Source organism: Sporothrix brasiliensis, assembly GCF_000820605.1.
Source record: "Sporothrix brasiliensis 5110 chromosome Unknown Cont20, whole genome shotgun sequence".
Taxonomy (NCBI): domain Eukaryota; kingdom Fungi; phylum Ascomycota; class Sordariomycetes; order Ophiostomatales; family Ophiostomataceae; genus Sporothrix; species Sporothrix brasiliensis.
This window is the reverse complement of record NW_024467139.1, coordinates 4,196,508-4,213,835: the sequence shown is the minus strand read 5'-3', so window position 1 is coordinate 4,213,835 and position 17,328 is coordinate 4,196,508. Positions and strand designations below refer to the sequence as shown.

At 51.4% G+C, this 17,328-nt stretch overlaps 5 protein-coding genes across 5 annotated transcripts; 2 read left to right on the top strand and 3 right to left on the bottom strand.

The window, feature by feature from the left end:
• Positions 1–2,417: 2,417 nt before the first annotated feature.
• On the bottom strand, positions 2,418–4,151 carry SPBR_07013 (dihydrolipoamide dehydrogenase; the record flags this gene model as incomplete). The annotated part of the gene is made up of 3 exons (XM_040765268.1): positions 2,418–3,035; positions 3,129–3,984; positions 4,090–4,151. 3 exons carry the CDS (start codon positions 4,149–4,151, stop codon positions 2,418–2,420), a joined length of 1,536 nt encoding a protein of 511 aa, XP_040617125.1.
• A 614-nt stretch (positions 4,152–4,765) lies between these two features.
• Positions 4,766–6,115, bottom strand: SPBR_07293 (uncharacterized protein; the record flags this gene model as incomplete). Its single annotated transcript, XM_040765547.1, has 1 exon — positions 4,766–6,115. The coding sequence occupies one exon, from the start codon at positions 6,113–6,115 to the stop codon at positions 4,766–4,768; it is 1,350 nt and encodes a 449-aa protein (XP_040617124.1).
• Positions 6,116–8,130: 2,015 nt separating this feature from the next.
• Positions 8,131–8,409, top strand: SPBR_08021 (uncharacterized protein; the record flags this gene model as incomplete). The annotated part of the gene is made up of 1 exon (XM_040766271.1): positions 8,131–8,409. The coding sequence occupies one exon, from the start codon at positions 8,131–8,133 to the stop codon at positions 8,407–8,409; it is 279 nt and encodes a 92-aa protein (XP_040617123.1).
• Positions 8,410–9,289: 880 nt separating this feature from the next.
• Positions 9,290–11,035, bottom strand: SPBR_07004 (RNA recognition motif containing protein; the record flags this gene model as incomplete). The annotated part of the gene is made up of 6 exons (XM_040765259.1): positions 9,290–9,577; positions 9,656–10,095; positions 10,171–10,222; positions 10,310–10,453; positions 10,523–10,616; positions 11,004–11,035. The coding sequence occupies 6 exons, from the start codon at positions 11,033–11,035 to the stop codon at positions 9,290–9,292; spliced, it is 1,050 nt and encodes a 349-aa protein (XP_040617122.1).
• A 4,838-nt stretch (positions 11,036–15,873) lies between these two features.
• Positions 15,874–16,945, top strand: SPBR_07535 (ubiquinone biosynthesis protein mitochondrial precursor; the record flags this gene model as incomplete). Its single annotated transcript, XM_040765789.1, has 2 exons — positions 15,874–16,434; positions 16,610–16,945. 2 exons carry the CDS (start codon positions 15,874–15,876, stop codon positions 16,943–16,945), a joined length of 897 nt encoding a protein of 298 aa, XP_040617121.1.
• Between the last annotated feature and the right edge of the window lie 383 nt (positions 16,946–17,328).

The following is a 17,328-nucleotide window of genomic DNA, read 5'->3' as shown; positions in this document are numbered from 1 at the left end:
AATTGGTTGTAATTGCCAAAGAGAATCGATTTTTCACAAAAAAAAACGGACTTGGGCGCTGGAAAGGACTTTTGAGGAAGGGGGGGTTGTTTCTTCCTTTTTTTTTTTTTTTTTTTTTTTTTTTTTTCGCGGAAGATTCACAGAATGTTTTGAGCTGAAAGTTCCAGGCAGTAATTAGTACTTCTGAGTATTACTGCACTAGGGTCTAACAAACAGGCCGAGGGTAAGTTGTCGCCTTCTCTTGTCTTTTCGTCTCTGTTCTTCTTCCTTTCTGAATGTTGCCTGTCTTAGGCTTTTGATATCGCATCAGATCTTGCTGTTTGGTTTTGTTTTGGTTTCTTCTTTCGTCTTTTCTCGTTTTGTCCTCATACTTCTTCATAGCGGGAAGAGGTGACCTGCGTAATCGGCATAAGATACTCTGTACCTGGAAGACGGCTTGGGACGAACAGGAGCTAAATACGATACGATTGAAAACCACACAAGTGCGGATGAGTTTTCTGACCACGAGAAAGATGGCTGAAAATAGAGCGCTAGCCTCAGTGGCTCGGCCCAGACAGGCACCCACTACAGTGTCCGATTGGCGGCGTGAGGCCATGCCAACGAGCGACAGTGGAGTGGACCTGCCCGTGAAAGAGTATTGCCCCGTTTCTTTATCGTAGGAAGAGGGCAAACTACAGCTCGTCTGTGACCAGCAGGCCAACGTTTGTTGTTCACTAGACCCTTGGGCGGCCGATGGCGTCTCGGGCGAGATTAGACCAAAAAAAGCCGCTTCTCAGTGTGCTGCCAGTGATGTCGGAGCCATTTCGGAGACACGCGAGTGCCGGATTGATTTAAAGCGCATGCACGCCGTTAATACCGTCACTACTATGAACTTGTTGACAAACGTATTTTTCGGGAAGTTGATGCACATCTGGTCGTCTCTACAACAACGCCACAGCGGCTGGTCGTATCTGCACTGTCATGATCACAGGTGCAGCGTTCGCCGTAACACGCCGTATATTACAGGCGCTATAGGTGAGTATGACAGCACTTGTTAGATACTCTCTTGCCGCCTGCATTATTACGTAACCGCCGCGTCCCCGGTTTCGCGACCGAAGTTCCCTCCTGCTCCGTGTCTCGTCAACGCCACCGATGCTCCGGTGTGCCAATTCCTCGCCTTTTTTTCACCCCTTGGCATGGGGAGTACTCCGTAGACCGCTCGGTCCACTCCAGCGCCACCCGCTGCTCCCCTGTTTGGGCAAAACCAGACGTCTCTTTTTGTGCTTTTCTACTATTTAGTTTGCATATGAATCTTTTCTTGTTCTTTTTTCAATTGCATTCCCCGCGCTTATACGCGAAACCTCCGTTCGTATATCCGATAGAGTGCTAGGGCATTGCGGTGGCATGATCATTGATGTTACGCAGCAGTATCCCCGCATTCTCACTCTACGAACGAGATGTTTCGTCCATGACCAACGAATAAATGCCAACGCGTGATTAAACCGATCTCGACACAACCCCCGATTAGCCGACGGGATTTTACAACGTTCAAAAAAAAAACAGACAAAATCATACGTCGTAAGCTGCGACAACGTGATTGGCTAGCCTGGCAAAAGGAGAATCTGCAGATGGTTGCGAAGCCTGCGCAAAAGTTCAGCGCCGCAGTTGTCCGGGCGCTTCGAACCCGTAAGGTCCGACATTAGAGTAGGATGAAAGTTAGGATGGTAGTCGCTCTGGTAGAGAGCTGTCGCCGAGGTCGTAACGTTGCCGTAGAGAAATACAGAGTAATCAAATCTTGGAACAAGTGCAAAGCAAGCACAAGAAGCCAGCCGGTGCCACAGACGAAAGGCTACACAAGTGGACCTGCTGCCTGAAGACAGCTTTAATAGTAAACTGACTTATAGCTACTAGGTAGTAACGAGTTCGAAGTAATTCAGCTCTATCGCGTTCCCCGATAAGTCCAACGCAGCGTTCGTAGTCACCTCAAGGACCCTCATCACCCTATATCCCGACTCAGATCCGCGAGTTGGCGGCAGTAGAAACATTGATATACGCCAAGTAGGCTGTCTGGAGTTATTGACAACAAATGAAGCAAAACTAAAACAAACCAAAACCAACATATACACGAGGTTCAAATCCCACGACTGCTGCGACTGTTTCCCATTATCGCCTCACCGTTGATGTTTTTGCTGTCGCAGCGCTTGGTATAGCTGAAGTTTGTCAGAGCTGCACCGTGATTGTTCGCCCCGAAACAGCCTATTTTTCCTAGCCCCTTGTCCCTCGCCAACACATACCGATTACACGCCGACACAGGAACTAGATTAAACATATATAGCGCGCCATTTCTATACCAGCATGACTTGCTATAGCTTAGACTCACTTCCAGTCTCGCACACAACACACGGCCCACAGCCGGTGGCCCGATGCTCCGTAATCATCTAGAAGTGAATGGCGCGGTTGTAGGTCGCCATGGCCGCCTCCTTGAGCGCCTCTGCAAGCGTGGGGTGCGCATGCGTCGTACGCGCAATATCCTCACTCGACGCACCATACTCTAAGGCCAGCGTGCCCTCGGCAATCATCTCACCAGCACCAGGGCCCACGATGTGCACACCTAGCAGCCTGTCCGTCTCCGCATCGGCAATTACCTTCACGATACCCTCGGAATCGGCGTTGGTCTTGGCGCGGGAGTTGGCAGAGAACGGGAACGTGCCGACTTTGTACGCGACGTCCTGTGCCTTCAGGTCTTGCTCCGTTTGACCCACCCAAGCCACCTCGGGGTGCGTGTACATCACTGCAGGGATACAACCGTAGTTGACGTGGCCGTAACCCTTCTTCAGATATTCCACGACAGCAAGGCCCTCGTCCTCAGCCTTGTGCGCAAGCATAGGACCGAAAGTCACGTCACCCACGCACCGAATGTGCGAATGTTTTGTGCGGTATTCCGAGTCAATGACAACACGTCCGCGCTCATCAACATCCAGGCCAATGTTCTCCAGCCCCAGGCCCTCGGTGTAGGGACGACGTCCGATGGCCACCAGGACAACCTCGCCTTCCAGCTAAATAAGCAAGAGTGTCAGCACATGTGATGAGAGACAGTGAAAGGAGAGAGTGGGAGACAAAAACCAAGTTGCTAACACAATACAACGTACCGTCTCGGGCTTGCCGCCTTTGGCAGCATCAACCTCCAGCTTGATCTTGTCGCCACTCGTATCGCCACTGACAACCTTCGTGTTGAGCTTGAAATCGATGCCCTGCTTCTTCAGGATCTTCTGTGCAGTCTTCGAAATCTCTGTGTCCATACCAGGCCCACCAATCTGACCGAGGAATTCAACCACCGTCACCTTGGCGCCCAGGCGAGACCACACCGAGGCCATCTCCAGGCCGATAATGCCACCACCAATCACGACCAGAGACTCTGGCACCTTTTCAAGCGACAACGCACCAGTGCTAGTGACGACGCGCTTCTCATCAATATCCAGACCGGGGAACGGTGTGGCTTCGCTGCCAGTGGCAATGATAATGTTCTTGCCCTTCAGTGTCGTTTCCCCACCGTCGTTAAGATCAACCTTGACTGTATGCTCGTCAACAAACGAGCCGCTTCCTTTGACGTATTCAACGCCATTTTTCTTGAAGAGAAACTCAATGCCTTTGGTGAGTCCTGACACGGACTGTTCTTTGGCCTTCATCAGCTGGGGCAAGTTCAGCTTGACGTCACCGACCTCAATGCCGCGGCTCTTGCTGTCGTGAAGGATCTGGTGGTAGAGGTGGGAATTATTGAGCAATGATTTCGACGGGATGCAGCCGACGTTCAAACAGGTACCGCCAAGGGATCCGCGCTTTTCGATGCAAGCCACCTTGAATCCTTCCTGGCCGGCCTTGATAGCAGCAACGTAGCCAGCCACGCCACCGCCGATGACGACAAGATCCTTCTCCTCGCCGGCCTCAGACGCGAAGCCACGGCTCCATCGGGAAATCGGCGATGTCGATACAACAATGGTTGGGAAACTGCGAAGTAGGAGAAGTTAAAAAAATAGAGAGATACGCCATTAGTATGAGATCAGTATAATGTAGGAAGCACAACGAGGGTGGGCACTGGGCCAGATAACTCACGGTGACTGTTTTCGGACAGCTGACCGGACAACAGTCCGCGATATTAAACAAGCCGACATCATCTTCGGCTGTAGGTGTGGACAGAGTAGGATGAAGTCAATTCGTGTCAAATGGATAATAGGCGCGGATATTCGTATGATTGACACAATTTATGTCGATGGGGGATAGAGCAAGTTTGGTGGTGGTGATGAAGACGGGTTGCGGGAGCTTTCGGATAACGGGCAACAAAACAAGAAGCTTGCTTGCCCAAGGCTTCGGAAAACAAATTTGGGTTTTTGCTCTTCTGGTTCGCTTTTTGATGACCCGGCCCTACTGGGGTGCGTCTTTAGTGGCACAATTAAGTGCTAGGTGCCTGAAATGTGAGGCGTGCAGGACCCGCCTTTTCTGACACTTAAGGCGATGGTAACCGTCACGGCTTTCTTTTCTGACGCATTTAAGTTCCATTTTGCGGCTCAGGAACCTTTCTATACATTGTCTGATTGTCTACTGTGCGTGTAGCACAGCTGCAAACGAAGTCGCGTAATCATGACAGATGCTGATTTGGAGTGTTCGTTATAAGCTCTTGCATATTTGCAATTACTTTTGTTCTCGTTGTCTCTCTGTATATAAAGGTCTACGCCCCGGCCTATTTTTCGGGGCAGCTTGTTGACCACGAACAAAAGGGCGACATACAAGCTCACGAGCCTCGAGGGTCTCGCAACGCCTTCTGCGCCCGGTCACACAACTTGGCGATGCGATCCTCCTGGTGCTTTTCAACTAGTTTTGATCGTCGGACCACCATGTCGATAAAGTACTGCAGCCCGCGGCGAAGGTCGTCCGTGTCGCTGGCGGCCTGGAACCGTTTGCGGATGACGGCACCACTGTTGCCTCCAGCCTTCCCAACCCTGCTCGTGCTGTGTGCCTCTTCAAAAAAAGTCAGCAGCATCACCTCAACAAACGCCCGTGTCTTCGCCTGCAACCGGACCAGGCTGAGGCATTTCAAGATATCTAGGCCGAGGTTTCCACTTGCTACCAGAAAACCGCACAGTTTCGCCGTGTTGACGATTCGACGCATGTCTGTTGCCTCGTCATCCTCGTCCGCCTCGTCGTCTTCCGCTTCTTCGCCAAACATGGGCTCGCCCATCCGCCGAAACAGCTTCCAGACGCTTGCTTGAAATACCCATGCCATTCTCCTGTCGGCGCCGCATACCTGCCGTGCCACAAGTGCGTAGTAGCGATTAAAGTGTTTTTCGGACCCGACACACCGGATGAGCACATTGGGCACCTCTCGCTTCTCGAACTTATTCAACCCGAGTCTTAGGAGCCGGGCTTGCGCATCTTTACTGTCGGTCGCTGAGAGAAGGGTGATGAAGATGGATCGTCTTGCATCGGTATTCATACCCTGCTCTCTCGCCAACAAATCGAGCTCTTCTACATCGGCGATATCATCACCCCAGGAGCCCAAAATGTCATCTTCGCCAGGCTCTATAGAAGCAAGTCGGCGGGTGCCATGCCGTGTCAGCGGCTTGTCGTTAGCGTCAGGTACTTTGGTGATTCCAGAGTGTTGACCTTCTGGTTGTTCGTCACGGCCGGCCCAGCTTGCTCCAACTAACCACCACTTGCCGCGCCTGCCCACCTGCTCAATGTCGGCCAAGCTGACGCGCAACGGTCCGGTCGCCTCTAGCTTTGCCGACTTGGGTAGAGCACCCAACACCTTTCGTATCCTTTCTGCATGGCCAAAGCCACTGCCTTCTTTATCACGTTGCTTCTTCTTGTCGCCCTTCTTGATGTCGCTTATTCTATCAATCATGTGCCATGTGCGAACGGAAAGGGCGTCTTCGCCCCCAGAACGCACAACTGCACGCTGGATGAGAGCCACAATGTCTTTGAGTGCTCTAGGGTCGTCTTGATGAAGACGGTGGCCGCTTATTTCAAACACCTTCAGTAGCATCTCCGCGCTTGTTTCGTTAAGGTTCGTAAGTAACATGTGAATGTAGTCGTAGATAAGGTTTGGTCCGATCATGCGGAAATTGTAGAGCTCCGCCATAAGAGAAAATAGATTAAGGGCTGCCTTGGACGGTGGAGACCACGTATGTTGCCGGCGGTCAGTTGCGTTCCTCGAGTCATTTTTAACCAGAGCATCGTAGTGTTGCTTGAAAAGCGTCGCATTTTGCTGGATGAAGTTCGCTCCGAAATCAGGCCCCTTGACCATATAGACTGCTGATGCAAATCCAGCTATCAAGACTGTAACATTGTTTGACAAGGCGCTTTCAATATAGATTTGCTCGAGAAGCTTGTCAGTTACCGCTTCCGTGACAAATTGTCGTGGGCTCTCGAGATAGAGTTTCTCGACCTCTCCAAGAATGGTTAACAAGTTGGCATCTGACAGGCGAGCAATCAAGTGGTGCGCTTGTCGCCGTACCCGAGTAACGCGTTCGGATTCGGAGTTCGTCGCTTGTTCAGTTCTTCGGAGGGCCGGAGGGATGTATTTCTGCGACGACGGCAATGATACGGCGGGCGCGACATAAGGATTTTCTCTGACCCGTTTCGATGTCCGCGTTGTTTGATCGCCCCCACTCCCTGAATCGACAACGATAGAGCCCCTTGTTTCTTCGTCCGAGACTCCAAAAGTACCGTCTTCGTCGTCATCGTCGTTGCTGTCATTGTCGTCCTCGGTGTCGCTACTATGATGAGCGTCGGCGTTTTGTCCCATCGCCTTTTGTCGTTTCGCTCGAAGCCATTCTTCTGCTTCGGTCTTCCGTTTATTTTTTAGGGTTGCCTCTACGTCCTTGTCTTCGGATTCTCCAAGAGACTTTAGCAAGTCCCCAAGGCCATCGTCTTTGAATGTCTGAGGAAGGGTTTTCCGCCCCTTCAAGCCTAGCTTGCGCTCAAGCTCTGCTATATCAGCGTCATCCTTCTCCAGTTGCTCACGCATGCGCCTAGAGGCTCTTGCCGGGGTGGCAGTGCCCAGGTTAGGAGAACTGGCGCCGCCATCATTCCCCTCCTCGGAAGTCTCATTGTTCAGAGCATCGCCCTTTTCAGCAATATCGAAACCATCAAAGTTGTTTTCGTCAATTGAACCATCATTTAATTCTTGGTTGACAAATTCAGACAGGTTTTGGTTATTCCCCATTTCATTGGGCAGTGTCTTGTCGATACCAGTGGCCTGATGTAGGTTGGGGGTTCGGGAATTCCGAGGCGTGTGTGTTGTCCGGTTCGACTCACGCCGTTGTGGGCAATCTGTCGCAATACCCTTCCGTTGTCTTGTGCGCATGGCATTTCGTCGGCCGCGACTGAGTGGATCTTGCGTATGCACACCAAGCTGTCTGAGGAGTCCACTCGACAAAGACGGCCCGGTGTTTCTGAAAGGCGCCATATGCGAACTTTGTCTGCGTAAAGCCTTTAGAAGGCCTATTTCGAACTCGGATGTTGTCGTGTGCTTGGAAAGCAGTGTCCAGTATCACCAATGTTGATTTATCAAGGAGTGGAAACAGGTGGGACCAGACGGCCGTTGTGTATATGCTCTTCCTTCTTCGATGGACGGTGTTGCTTAGTGTGTTTGCAGAATGAAAATGTTTTTTTTGAACGGAAGCAAGATTCTGGTTCGGTCGTAGATCACGGGCGGACCCACAAAATGAATAGCCTTGAAATTTCAGCCTTGCCTGAATGACTAATAATGCCGTTTTCATCTTCTCGTGGCGTTCTTTGAACCTCGGGCACACCAAAATCTCAAATTATTAGCATCACCTACAACAGCCAAGTTTCATTCCGTATCGCCACCTCTTAGCCATGCATCATCTTACCAACGACGAAGTATATCTCCCTGGAACGGTACTCCAACAGATCTTATGTTTATGCAGGTACTAAGTAAAGTGACACAGTTTTTTTCTCGGCTCGCCGAACTTTTTCACACACAAAAGGGCAAAAATCATGGCGCAATATACCTGAGCCAGAGACGACGTACGTGGATGCTCACTCTTTAAATTCTCTCCTTTTTGGCTTATGTGCTATGTGCAAGGCATTTCAAATGCTAACGGCTTTCTAATAGTGGTCCGCGGTGAAATGGACGCTTTGGGAACCGATGCGGATGACAACTCAGACAACTGGATTTTGGAGCCACAATCACTTATTATTCGCGCAACCAACGGCAAGTCCAAGAAGCACCGCAAGGAAAAGATTCGGTTAACGACAACAGTAGCACCAGATGCACTGACAGGCTTCTACGCGCGCTACGCGGAGACGTGCAAGGCTGGGATGACGCTTTTAAGACCGCGCGATAAAAGCAAGAAAAAGGCCAAGGCGAAGAAGAAGAAGTCCACCACAACGACACCGGGCCCATGATCGAATATAAGCACATCTTTTGATATGTACGAAGGATACACGGTGGTACGCTTATCTGATTGACGGTTATCAACTGTGTCGCCAACTCGAACAAAAAGTTTCTTTGTCAACGTTTTCGTTTTAAGGGCATTGCGGACGATTTGGCGGCAGTTTGGCCTTTTACTATTGCAGGCAATGAGCCATATGTCCAATTTCGCTGACACCGCCATACTTGGCCATGTAAAAGCAGATCTTAGATGAATTTTGTACAGCTTTACAAAAGTCAGAACATGAATATGAATTTGAATGAGTACTATTCACGATCCTGCGCAAGGTACGCATCCCTTTTTGATCAAGACAGTCTTGCCGGAAAGGCCCTCATAACTATTCTTGGAGCCATAGTCCGGGAAAGCATTTACACTTCCCAAGCTTCCCTACCTTGAAAACTGAAAAAATATGTCTTAGTTTACTCATGTACTTTTGGCATCAAATAGCCAATCACTTTTGGCCAGGTCCTATAGACTCGAAAGTGTATAAAGATAGGTGTTACAAATTGAGCAATAAATAGTTATGAGACAGACAACAGACGACCGGAAAGACTCGGTACGATTCAGTCCCAATATAAGCCACACGCTAGTTAATTGTTGTGGCGACAAAACGAAAAACGAAAAACGAGAGAAGAAAATATAAGGTGGGCATGTGCAATGCCAGTGCGATGGAAGTGAGTAAGAAAGGTAAAAGAATAAACCGAAATGGAGAGAGATAAAAGCAAACTGGACGACTGATGTCGAACGGACGAATGGATACAAAAATAAAATACTGCATGGCTATGTGGCAAAGGACCACACAAACAGGATTTCATGATGCTAGGCAAATGGTATCAATGTGACAACGGTGAGCGTCACATAATCTGATCCTGAGTCAATCCACCATGGGCGTCCGTGTCCATGTTATCGGCGGGTACTCCAGGAGTTAGATATTTGACAAAACCCAGGCCAAGAGGACGACCGCCGTACTGATATCCCTGGAACTTCGCAATAGCCGTCTCTGCTGTATCAGCAGTGTCAAAGCGGACAACGCCAGAGCCACGTGAACGACCACTGGGCTCGTACTGGATCTCTGCCTGCTCGACTTTACCAATCGTGGTAAATAACTCGACAAGGTCTTCGTTGCTTGTAGACCAAGGAAGCTGCAAATAACGAGTTAGACATTAGTGCTGCGATGAATGGAAAGTAGACGCCTTCAAGCAGTGAAGTTAGTGGCTTACATTTCTGACGAAAATGATCTGGCTGCGTTCAGTGCCGGAGGTGGCATAGTCGGTGAAAGGGTTAGGGGTAGGAGCAGGGCCACTGCCATGCCCACCGGCTACGGAATTGCCAGCGCCGGAATCGAAGCCGCCCCCGGCACCACCATAACCGCCACGGCCACCGAAGCTGCTAAAGCCGCCGCGACCACCCATGCCACCACGGCCGCCGAAGCCTCCACCGAATCCACCGCGGCCGAATCCACCGCGGCCGGGGAAGCCACCAGCGTGAGCAAACCGATCTTCGCGGACTTCCAGAATGCGGCCTTGCCAATCGAATCCGTTGAACTGCTGGATAGCATTGCGGGCATCGTCGGGGCTTTCAAAAACGACAATACCCGATCCCTTGGATCTGCCATCGGGGCCAATATTGATATCGGCTCGAGCAACTCCCGCGATTCGAGCTATGACAAGTGATAAAGTTAGTTGGAGGATAATAATCACACCCTGGCGCATATTCAAAAGGATTTTTCGCGTACCGGCCTGGCGAAAGAGATCTTTCAAGTCTTGCCATCCGACGGTGAATGGGAGCTATAAATTATGTGGTTAGAAAGGGATAGATGAAACCCAGTATAAGGGTGTCCGTCAATGCAGATGATGCAAGGGGCTTCAACTCACGTTCGCAACGTAAATCTGTCTGCTACCGCCGCCACCAGCATTGAAATTCATCTGACTGCCGCCATATCCTACATGGCCCATTGGGCCACCATAGCCTCCTCGGGGACCGGAAGATTGGTTGAATCGTGGTTCAGCCTCGCGGTCCTACGTGTGTTAGTAGTCATGATTGCTTTTATCGCCCGGAACACGGGTCAGATCCTATTGCTACCATACCTCGCGGACGTAAACGAGACGGCCCATCAAGTTCTGGTTGCTAAGTGTCGCAACGGCGTTCTGCGCCTGCTCCCTGGTCGCATATTCCACAATTCTAGTGCCATGGTCAGTGGGAAGATTAACAAATACAGAGGACATCAAAAATGCAACGGGTGAAATTTGTGTCGACGTACCCGCATCCCTACAATAACCCAAGGAACAACGTTCCAACCCGTCAATCCAACAAGTTCCCATCATAAACAATCGGCATAGCTCAGGGGAGAAGGGGGGGGGGGGAGAGAAGAAAAGTAGCCCAGCCAAGACTACTCGTTGTAGTCGCCCACCTTCGACATTCCGTTTGGCAGCAAGAGAACGTCCGCAAAAAGGACCTCACCAGCTGTTCATGTTGACAGGCAGTTAGCAGCAGAAGACAACATACCACCTTAAAAGGAAGGGTGCAGAGGAGGGGGGGGGTTGGGGGGGGGGGGATAAAAAGACAAACCCTGCCGCATAAAATCCTTCAAATGGTGCCATTTGACATCATAAGAGAGGTTTCCAACGTAGACACGGCGGTCTTGTTGCGAGCTATCGCGAACATTGGATAACATTTGGTCCCTGGCTGCGGTGCGGTCATCTTGTGAACGGTGAGGAGCGCTTCCGCCACTGTAGTTTGCGGCAGGCGGTGTTCCAGAAGGCGGTGCCTGTCCGGCCATCGGAGAGCGGGACCGTCTCGATGTTCGACGATAATTTGGGCTACGAGAGCGGTTGTTACGTGGTGAGAAAGATCGACGGTGGCCACCTGTAGAACGGCCGGGGCTCCGGGATCGACCACGATGGGGTGAACGAGAGCGTTCGCGCTGCCATGCACAGTTAGCCATACCCAGGAGGCTTATGCTTCGTTGGCAAGTCTCGTTGAAGGCAAGCCTGAGCGGGAAGGTAATAGTATGCCAAAATCCAACCACAGCGTGACGTCGGACAAAGCCCTCGTCTATTTCCACATTCTTACCGTTCTATGTGTGTTTCCCGAGTCGGCTGTGTTTTGGGGAATGGAAGTTAGCAACCTTGTAGTTAAAATGGGTCACCAGCAGATCAGTGATCGAGGTAGGCAAGAAGCCGCAATTGATGGAAAATAAAAGAACAAAGCGATGACGATGAGACAGATGGCAACTCTGCAGAAAGAGGGGGAAATACAAGTGGAAGCCGGCAGGTACTTATATAGGAAGACTGTGCAAAAGGGGAATCTGGACGTGGGATGCGAGGTACGAAGCGAGGTGGGAAAACGAAGTACACTGAGGGGGGTAAGAGGTGGCTGCTACGGGCGGAAGTAGTGGACACTCGCGCTTTCGTAGGAGGGAGTAGGTGGTAAGGAAAGAGGGAGAGGGTTGTGTACATGCGTGCGCATGCAGCCCAGTCTTGGGGTGTTTGGGTATGTTATGTGTATGCATCAAAAGGAGGGATTTTAAACTGGTGGGCGGCAATAGTGTCCTATTGATGCTTTGTGCTGTGGCCCAGCGTCTTCGTTCAGGGAGCCATGTGCCTCGATCATTGTGAGCAAGACCAGCCGTCTCGGTGGTCACCTATATTTGAGGGGAATGAGGTGATAATGAGGTGCGGTAGCAGGTGTCGGGAATTGACCAATGTACCAAAGCTGTTATCCGCTGTGTGAAGACGGCAATATGCTATGCAGAGGCGGCTGGAAGAAAGGACGGAGACACAGCTGCAAGGTGTTGGTGCACGGGGGCGCAAAGGGGGAGAGATGAGCGGCTAGCACAAAGGCGCAGACTGTGGTACAGCGTGAATCACGGTATTCGTTGTTTTTTGTCCTTCTGTACCATCGAGACCAGGAACGAGGTACAGGCGCCAAGCGAACGTGTCAAGTTTTGCTCGGTGGACGGTTAGGGTGGTCAGTATGCAAGCGAGAAAGGGCTGACAGTAGAGAAGAGGAGAGAAGAGAAGAAAAGGGAAAACGTGAGACAGGCAAGCGAAGAGTCACAAAACCATTGCCGGACGTACAAGACCGAGGGAGTTGATAGGAGGATAATGGGGACGAAGATGATGCCGCGCGGTTGCCAATGAGCATGGGACATCAAGAGCATCAGACGACGACGAAGAAAGTCGACGATGGAGACGGCGCGAGACGGGCAGAAAGCCGAAAGGACGGATCCACGGCAACGAGGATGGACCGGACTCGGAAAGGGAGGCAGTCCTGACGGACACACAGGGCAGCCAGAGGGTGAGCAGGCACGTATGCACGAGAGGGCCTGCAACCGTTTGCAAAGGGCGACGATGGATTGAAGAGGCGCGAGACAGAAGGCACGAGAAAGACGAAGAACACGAAGAACTCAAAACTTACCCATGATGATATACTTTGTAGCCGAGTGCAGCAACGAGGAGGGGCAAACCTAGCCGTATACGAACGTCCCACGGTCTGCTCTGGTAGGTGGATGGGAGTTTAGAAAAGAGTGCTGCAAGTACAACCGAGCTGGCAAAGGAGACAAGGGATGGCGTTGCTGTTGTACTTGTTGCGACGGGAGGGGAGGTGATGAGGGAGCACGCAGTAGCAGCAGGGTGACGAGGAGCATGAGGGAGCAGGGGGGGACCACAGCACCGCTTACAGGCTGGAAAAGAGTACGTCGTATGGCGGCGTGGGCGATGTGAATGGCGTAGGCAGGCGTTTCAGGGGCGTTGTGGTGGTTGGATTGGATGGGCGATGGTGTGCCGCGAGTGGTGCGGTGCGTGGTGTGTGAGAGCGGGAAAGGAAGAGAGGGAGAAAGAATGTCGGAGATGCAGAAAGCTCTGCAGGAAGAGGGAGTGGAGGAAGGTCCCTTGGTTGGCCAGATGGGAAGGAGGTGGGGGTGATGGAGTACGTACCGAGAAGGGCCTGGCCAGACAGGTATTGAAAAGCTCAACAGTCCTTTTTGGTCGAGACGCGACTAGCTCAAGGCACGACTGTGGACGGAGTAATTACAGAGTAATACAAAGTCGCCAGTGGTCCTCCGCACCGAGACAAACGGCTGACGTGCGAATATGTGATATTTCGCGTTGCGAATGCAAGCAACATTTGCAAAACAGAATTTTGCAAGGTTTTGTTGTTGCCTTTGCTTCCCTGCGCCGCCAGAGGGAGGGCGACAAAATTGGTAGAGCGGACGTGGGCGCCCGTGTCAGAAACGGGGACTTGCTAAAGGAAGAAAAGGAAGGGGGGGAGGATTGGTATAATGCCGGATTCCAGTCACAAAGGACGAGAAAACACGAAAAGACGTAACGTGCAAGAAAGCGTACGTCGTATTTGTACACGAAGGCTGAGACGGTACATGTTTGTATGGTGTGTGTGGTGTGTGGTGTGTGTGGGGGAGAGAAACGACGATTGCTTCTGTGAGGCGCGAGGTGAGAGACACGCGGCTGCCACATTGGGCGGGCAGAGTGCGAGGGCTTTGTGTCCAAGCTGTGCCCAAGGAACGGATGCTACAGGAGGGTTTTGTTACGGGCTTGGGAGGCACAATTTGAGGCTCGTCGATGCTTCCTGCTCGGTCTGGTGCAAACAATGCCCTGCGCACCTGCCTCGTTCTGCAGTTAACGAAACACGTCGACAGCTAAGGAAGCATGGCAGCTACAAAGCAAGTGCTGCACTCCAGCAATCTAGCAATCTAGGACTCCAGCAAGTCAGCAAGCCAGGTCCGGTCAAGGCAGAGGCGTTTTGTTGAAGGGCGAATCAAAGACTGCGCTCATGAACGCGGGTAACGAATGGGAATTGTGCAGCTCGTTGCACTTCAGCGGCTAGTTCAGTTCCATACCACGTTCGAAGTACAGAGTACTTTATGATGTAAGATACGAATGTGTGTTGTATGTGCAAACGCATTTCAGATTATTGCAAGGTAATACTCTATCTTTATCCGTATACAATCTCGGCAGCTCTGTGTCTCGTAGGGCCCTCGTTCATCGCCGACTTCGGGCTGGGGCAGGGTTGCCCAGCCCAACCCAGGTACGACGTATTCCATGTATGCTTTGGTCGCGATATGTCGTACTCTGTATGTTGTACCACGTCCCGAAATGCTTCTGTGTAAGGTTCTAGGGGAAACAGGAGATCATGGTGGGCGGGAGTGTTCTGGACGGCTACAAGCAACCTAGCGGGCCCTGACATGGTAAATCCTGGATGCCCCCATTTGTCGTGAAAGGTTGAGTTAATCGGGCGATAGCCTTGCACTGTTTAAAGCACTCGGCTTTTTTTTTGTCTGTTCTCTTTTCAATTGTAGTTTTAGGATCTTCGAATTATTACCACCGCGTGTCTGGACACATCTATACATTTAGGAAACTATTCCTTCGAGACCCTTCCACCGTTTTACGCTCTCTTTTTCAATTCTTTCCAAAGCCATTCACCCAACCGCCCCATCCTTTGCCCCTTCACCCCCGTTCTCTACATAGCGCGCAGCCATGCCACTTCATGTAGTCTGTTTCCCGCCCAGGCTCCGTCCCAAACCTGGCGCTCACAACGATATGCCGCTGTAGGCTGCAGTGCCCAGGACCTGGCGCTGCGACTTGTATGCTTCTGGGCAAGCTCTGATTTGCCCGACAAGATAAAACGTGTGTTAGCAACGGCCTTGTCGAATTGCCCAACACGCAAACAAAAGCGATTGTGCATTGCGCCGTGCTGCGAGTGGGAGTGCCCTCCGCGAGCACTTGTAGCCTTTTTTCTGCCAAGCCTGCTGCAGGAGAAACCAAAAGGCCGACGTGCAGAGCAAAGCACCGGGAGATGATGCGGCATGACAACCTCTGCACATATGCAACTTTGTGATGCTCTCTCCGTCCCCTCCCCATGGCATCCTTTGACCCATTTCTCTCGTATGCCGTCCATCCACCACACAGCGGCCGCTGGACGTCTACCACCTAGGTTCCGAACTGTCTCTGCGGCAACGCATCTATTTCCATAGATCGTATATGCATCTTTGATTAGGTGCATTACGTCGTGCGATGTATTTTGTACGTACGACTAAAATTGTAAGTGTATTTCTACGTGCCTCAACAACGAACTCAGTAATAGACCATCGAACCGCACTAAATTTTCTCCGACAGAGTCTCGGGCGGTGTGCCCGCTGAATCAATGGGCTATGGGCTGGGCGACGTAATTACTACTGCGTATTATTACGACGTGGTAATAATTACAGGCCTAAGAGGAGTCACTGTTGGCTGGAATGGCTCAAGTCCACAGGCCTGGCCAGACCCTGACCAGCAAAAGACCAGGTTTTTTTTTGGAGGTGCATCGAACTCAGCGTACGTCGTGGATCACAACAATTTATGACGCGCACAAACAACATTCCCCGACACGATCTCCTCGACTGCTTTACACCATCCACGACATAAGCCGCCGTCATTCCATTATGTCGCCATCAGTTCTTAGACATACTGCGGCAGCCACCGCCGCCCGGAGTTTTGTCTGGCTTCGCTCTCCCGCTCACGGCCAGCACCGTGCATTGTCTTTCACGACGCCGACAACTATACGTCACTGCTCCCGGCAACCCTGCTATGCGCGCCCCGACCCCGCTACCTTCTCTGCTGCCGGCCGTGCCTTTCACTCCTTCGACCACCCTAACGAAACGCCCTCACAGGACCGCTTCAGTGACGCCGAGAATGCCATTCTGACAGCAGCGGCTCGCCATATACCGACGCACGGGTTCACAGAGCACACCGTTGCTCTCGGTGTCTACGATGCCGGCTACCCGGCCATCAGCATAAACATCCTGCCCGACGGTGTCTTCAGCCTAGTGCGTTGGCACCTGATGAACCAGCGTACCAACCTAGCCACCCGCTGCCGCGAGATTCTGGGAGAAGCACCTCCGGATGACGTGGTGCTAGCCCCAGCAGAAGTGGCTAGTAGAGCCGAACGAATCATTTGGGGGCGGCTTCTGGGAAATAAAGACGTCGTAGGACGCTGGCAAGAGGTGAGATCAACTAGGGCGAACAATGTGTGCAATATGTGCCTCGGAATCCGGCGACGTGGCGTATCTACCCATTTGAGTGCCTCAGTGCCAGTTGCGTTTTATTTTTATTTTTATTTTTATTTTTATTTTGGGGGGGAGGGGGGGGAGGTCCTTGCTAACATTTCCATCTGTCCAGGCCCTCGCTATTATGGCCCAGCCAAGCTACATTCCTGCTTCACTGCGGGAGTTGTCCCTCCTGGCCGACGAGATCTGGGCGCTTGCTGGCGATAAGGCCGTTGATCCATCATGGTACACAAAGCGAGCTGCTGTCTCGGCCATCTATGTTTCAAGCGAACTTTTCATGACCACAGACAGTTCCGGCCCTGAATTCCCGGCTACTCGCGAATTCCTTGAGCGCCGCTTCCGCGAGTCGCAAGAGCTCGGCGGCTACGTTCGGTCTGTAGGGGAGTGGGTGAGCTTCGCTGCGAGTGCTGGCGTAAACGTGCTGCGGAGCAAGGGTGTGAATGTATGAGCCCAACAACATGACCACATGATATGGTAATGGTGGTAATGGTACGGACAATCTTTTCCTGTGCCGTACCTGTTTTCTGATCTAATTGTAATATAATGCATGCTCTGTATATACATCATATATATATATATATATATCCACGACCATAAGACTTATCAGCCGGTGACAATTGTAGTAGCTCGAGCCCCTGTACGAATAGCTAATCGCCTTGTTCATATGTACACCTGGATGGCAAGCAATATTCATTACTGTCAGTTTATTTTGTGAAACTACGTTCGTTGTTTTGCTCTTACGCCATCGAGTAGAAAGAAAAGGCCCGGAATCATTCACCACACTTTAGAGAAAGAGATATATAAACACAAATAAACAAATGAAACCTGTCC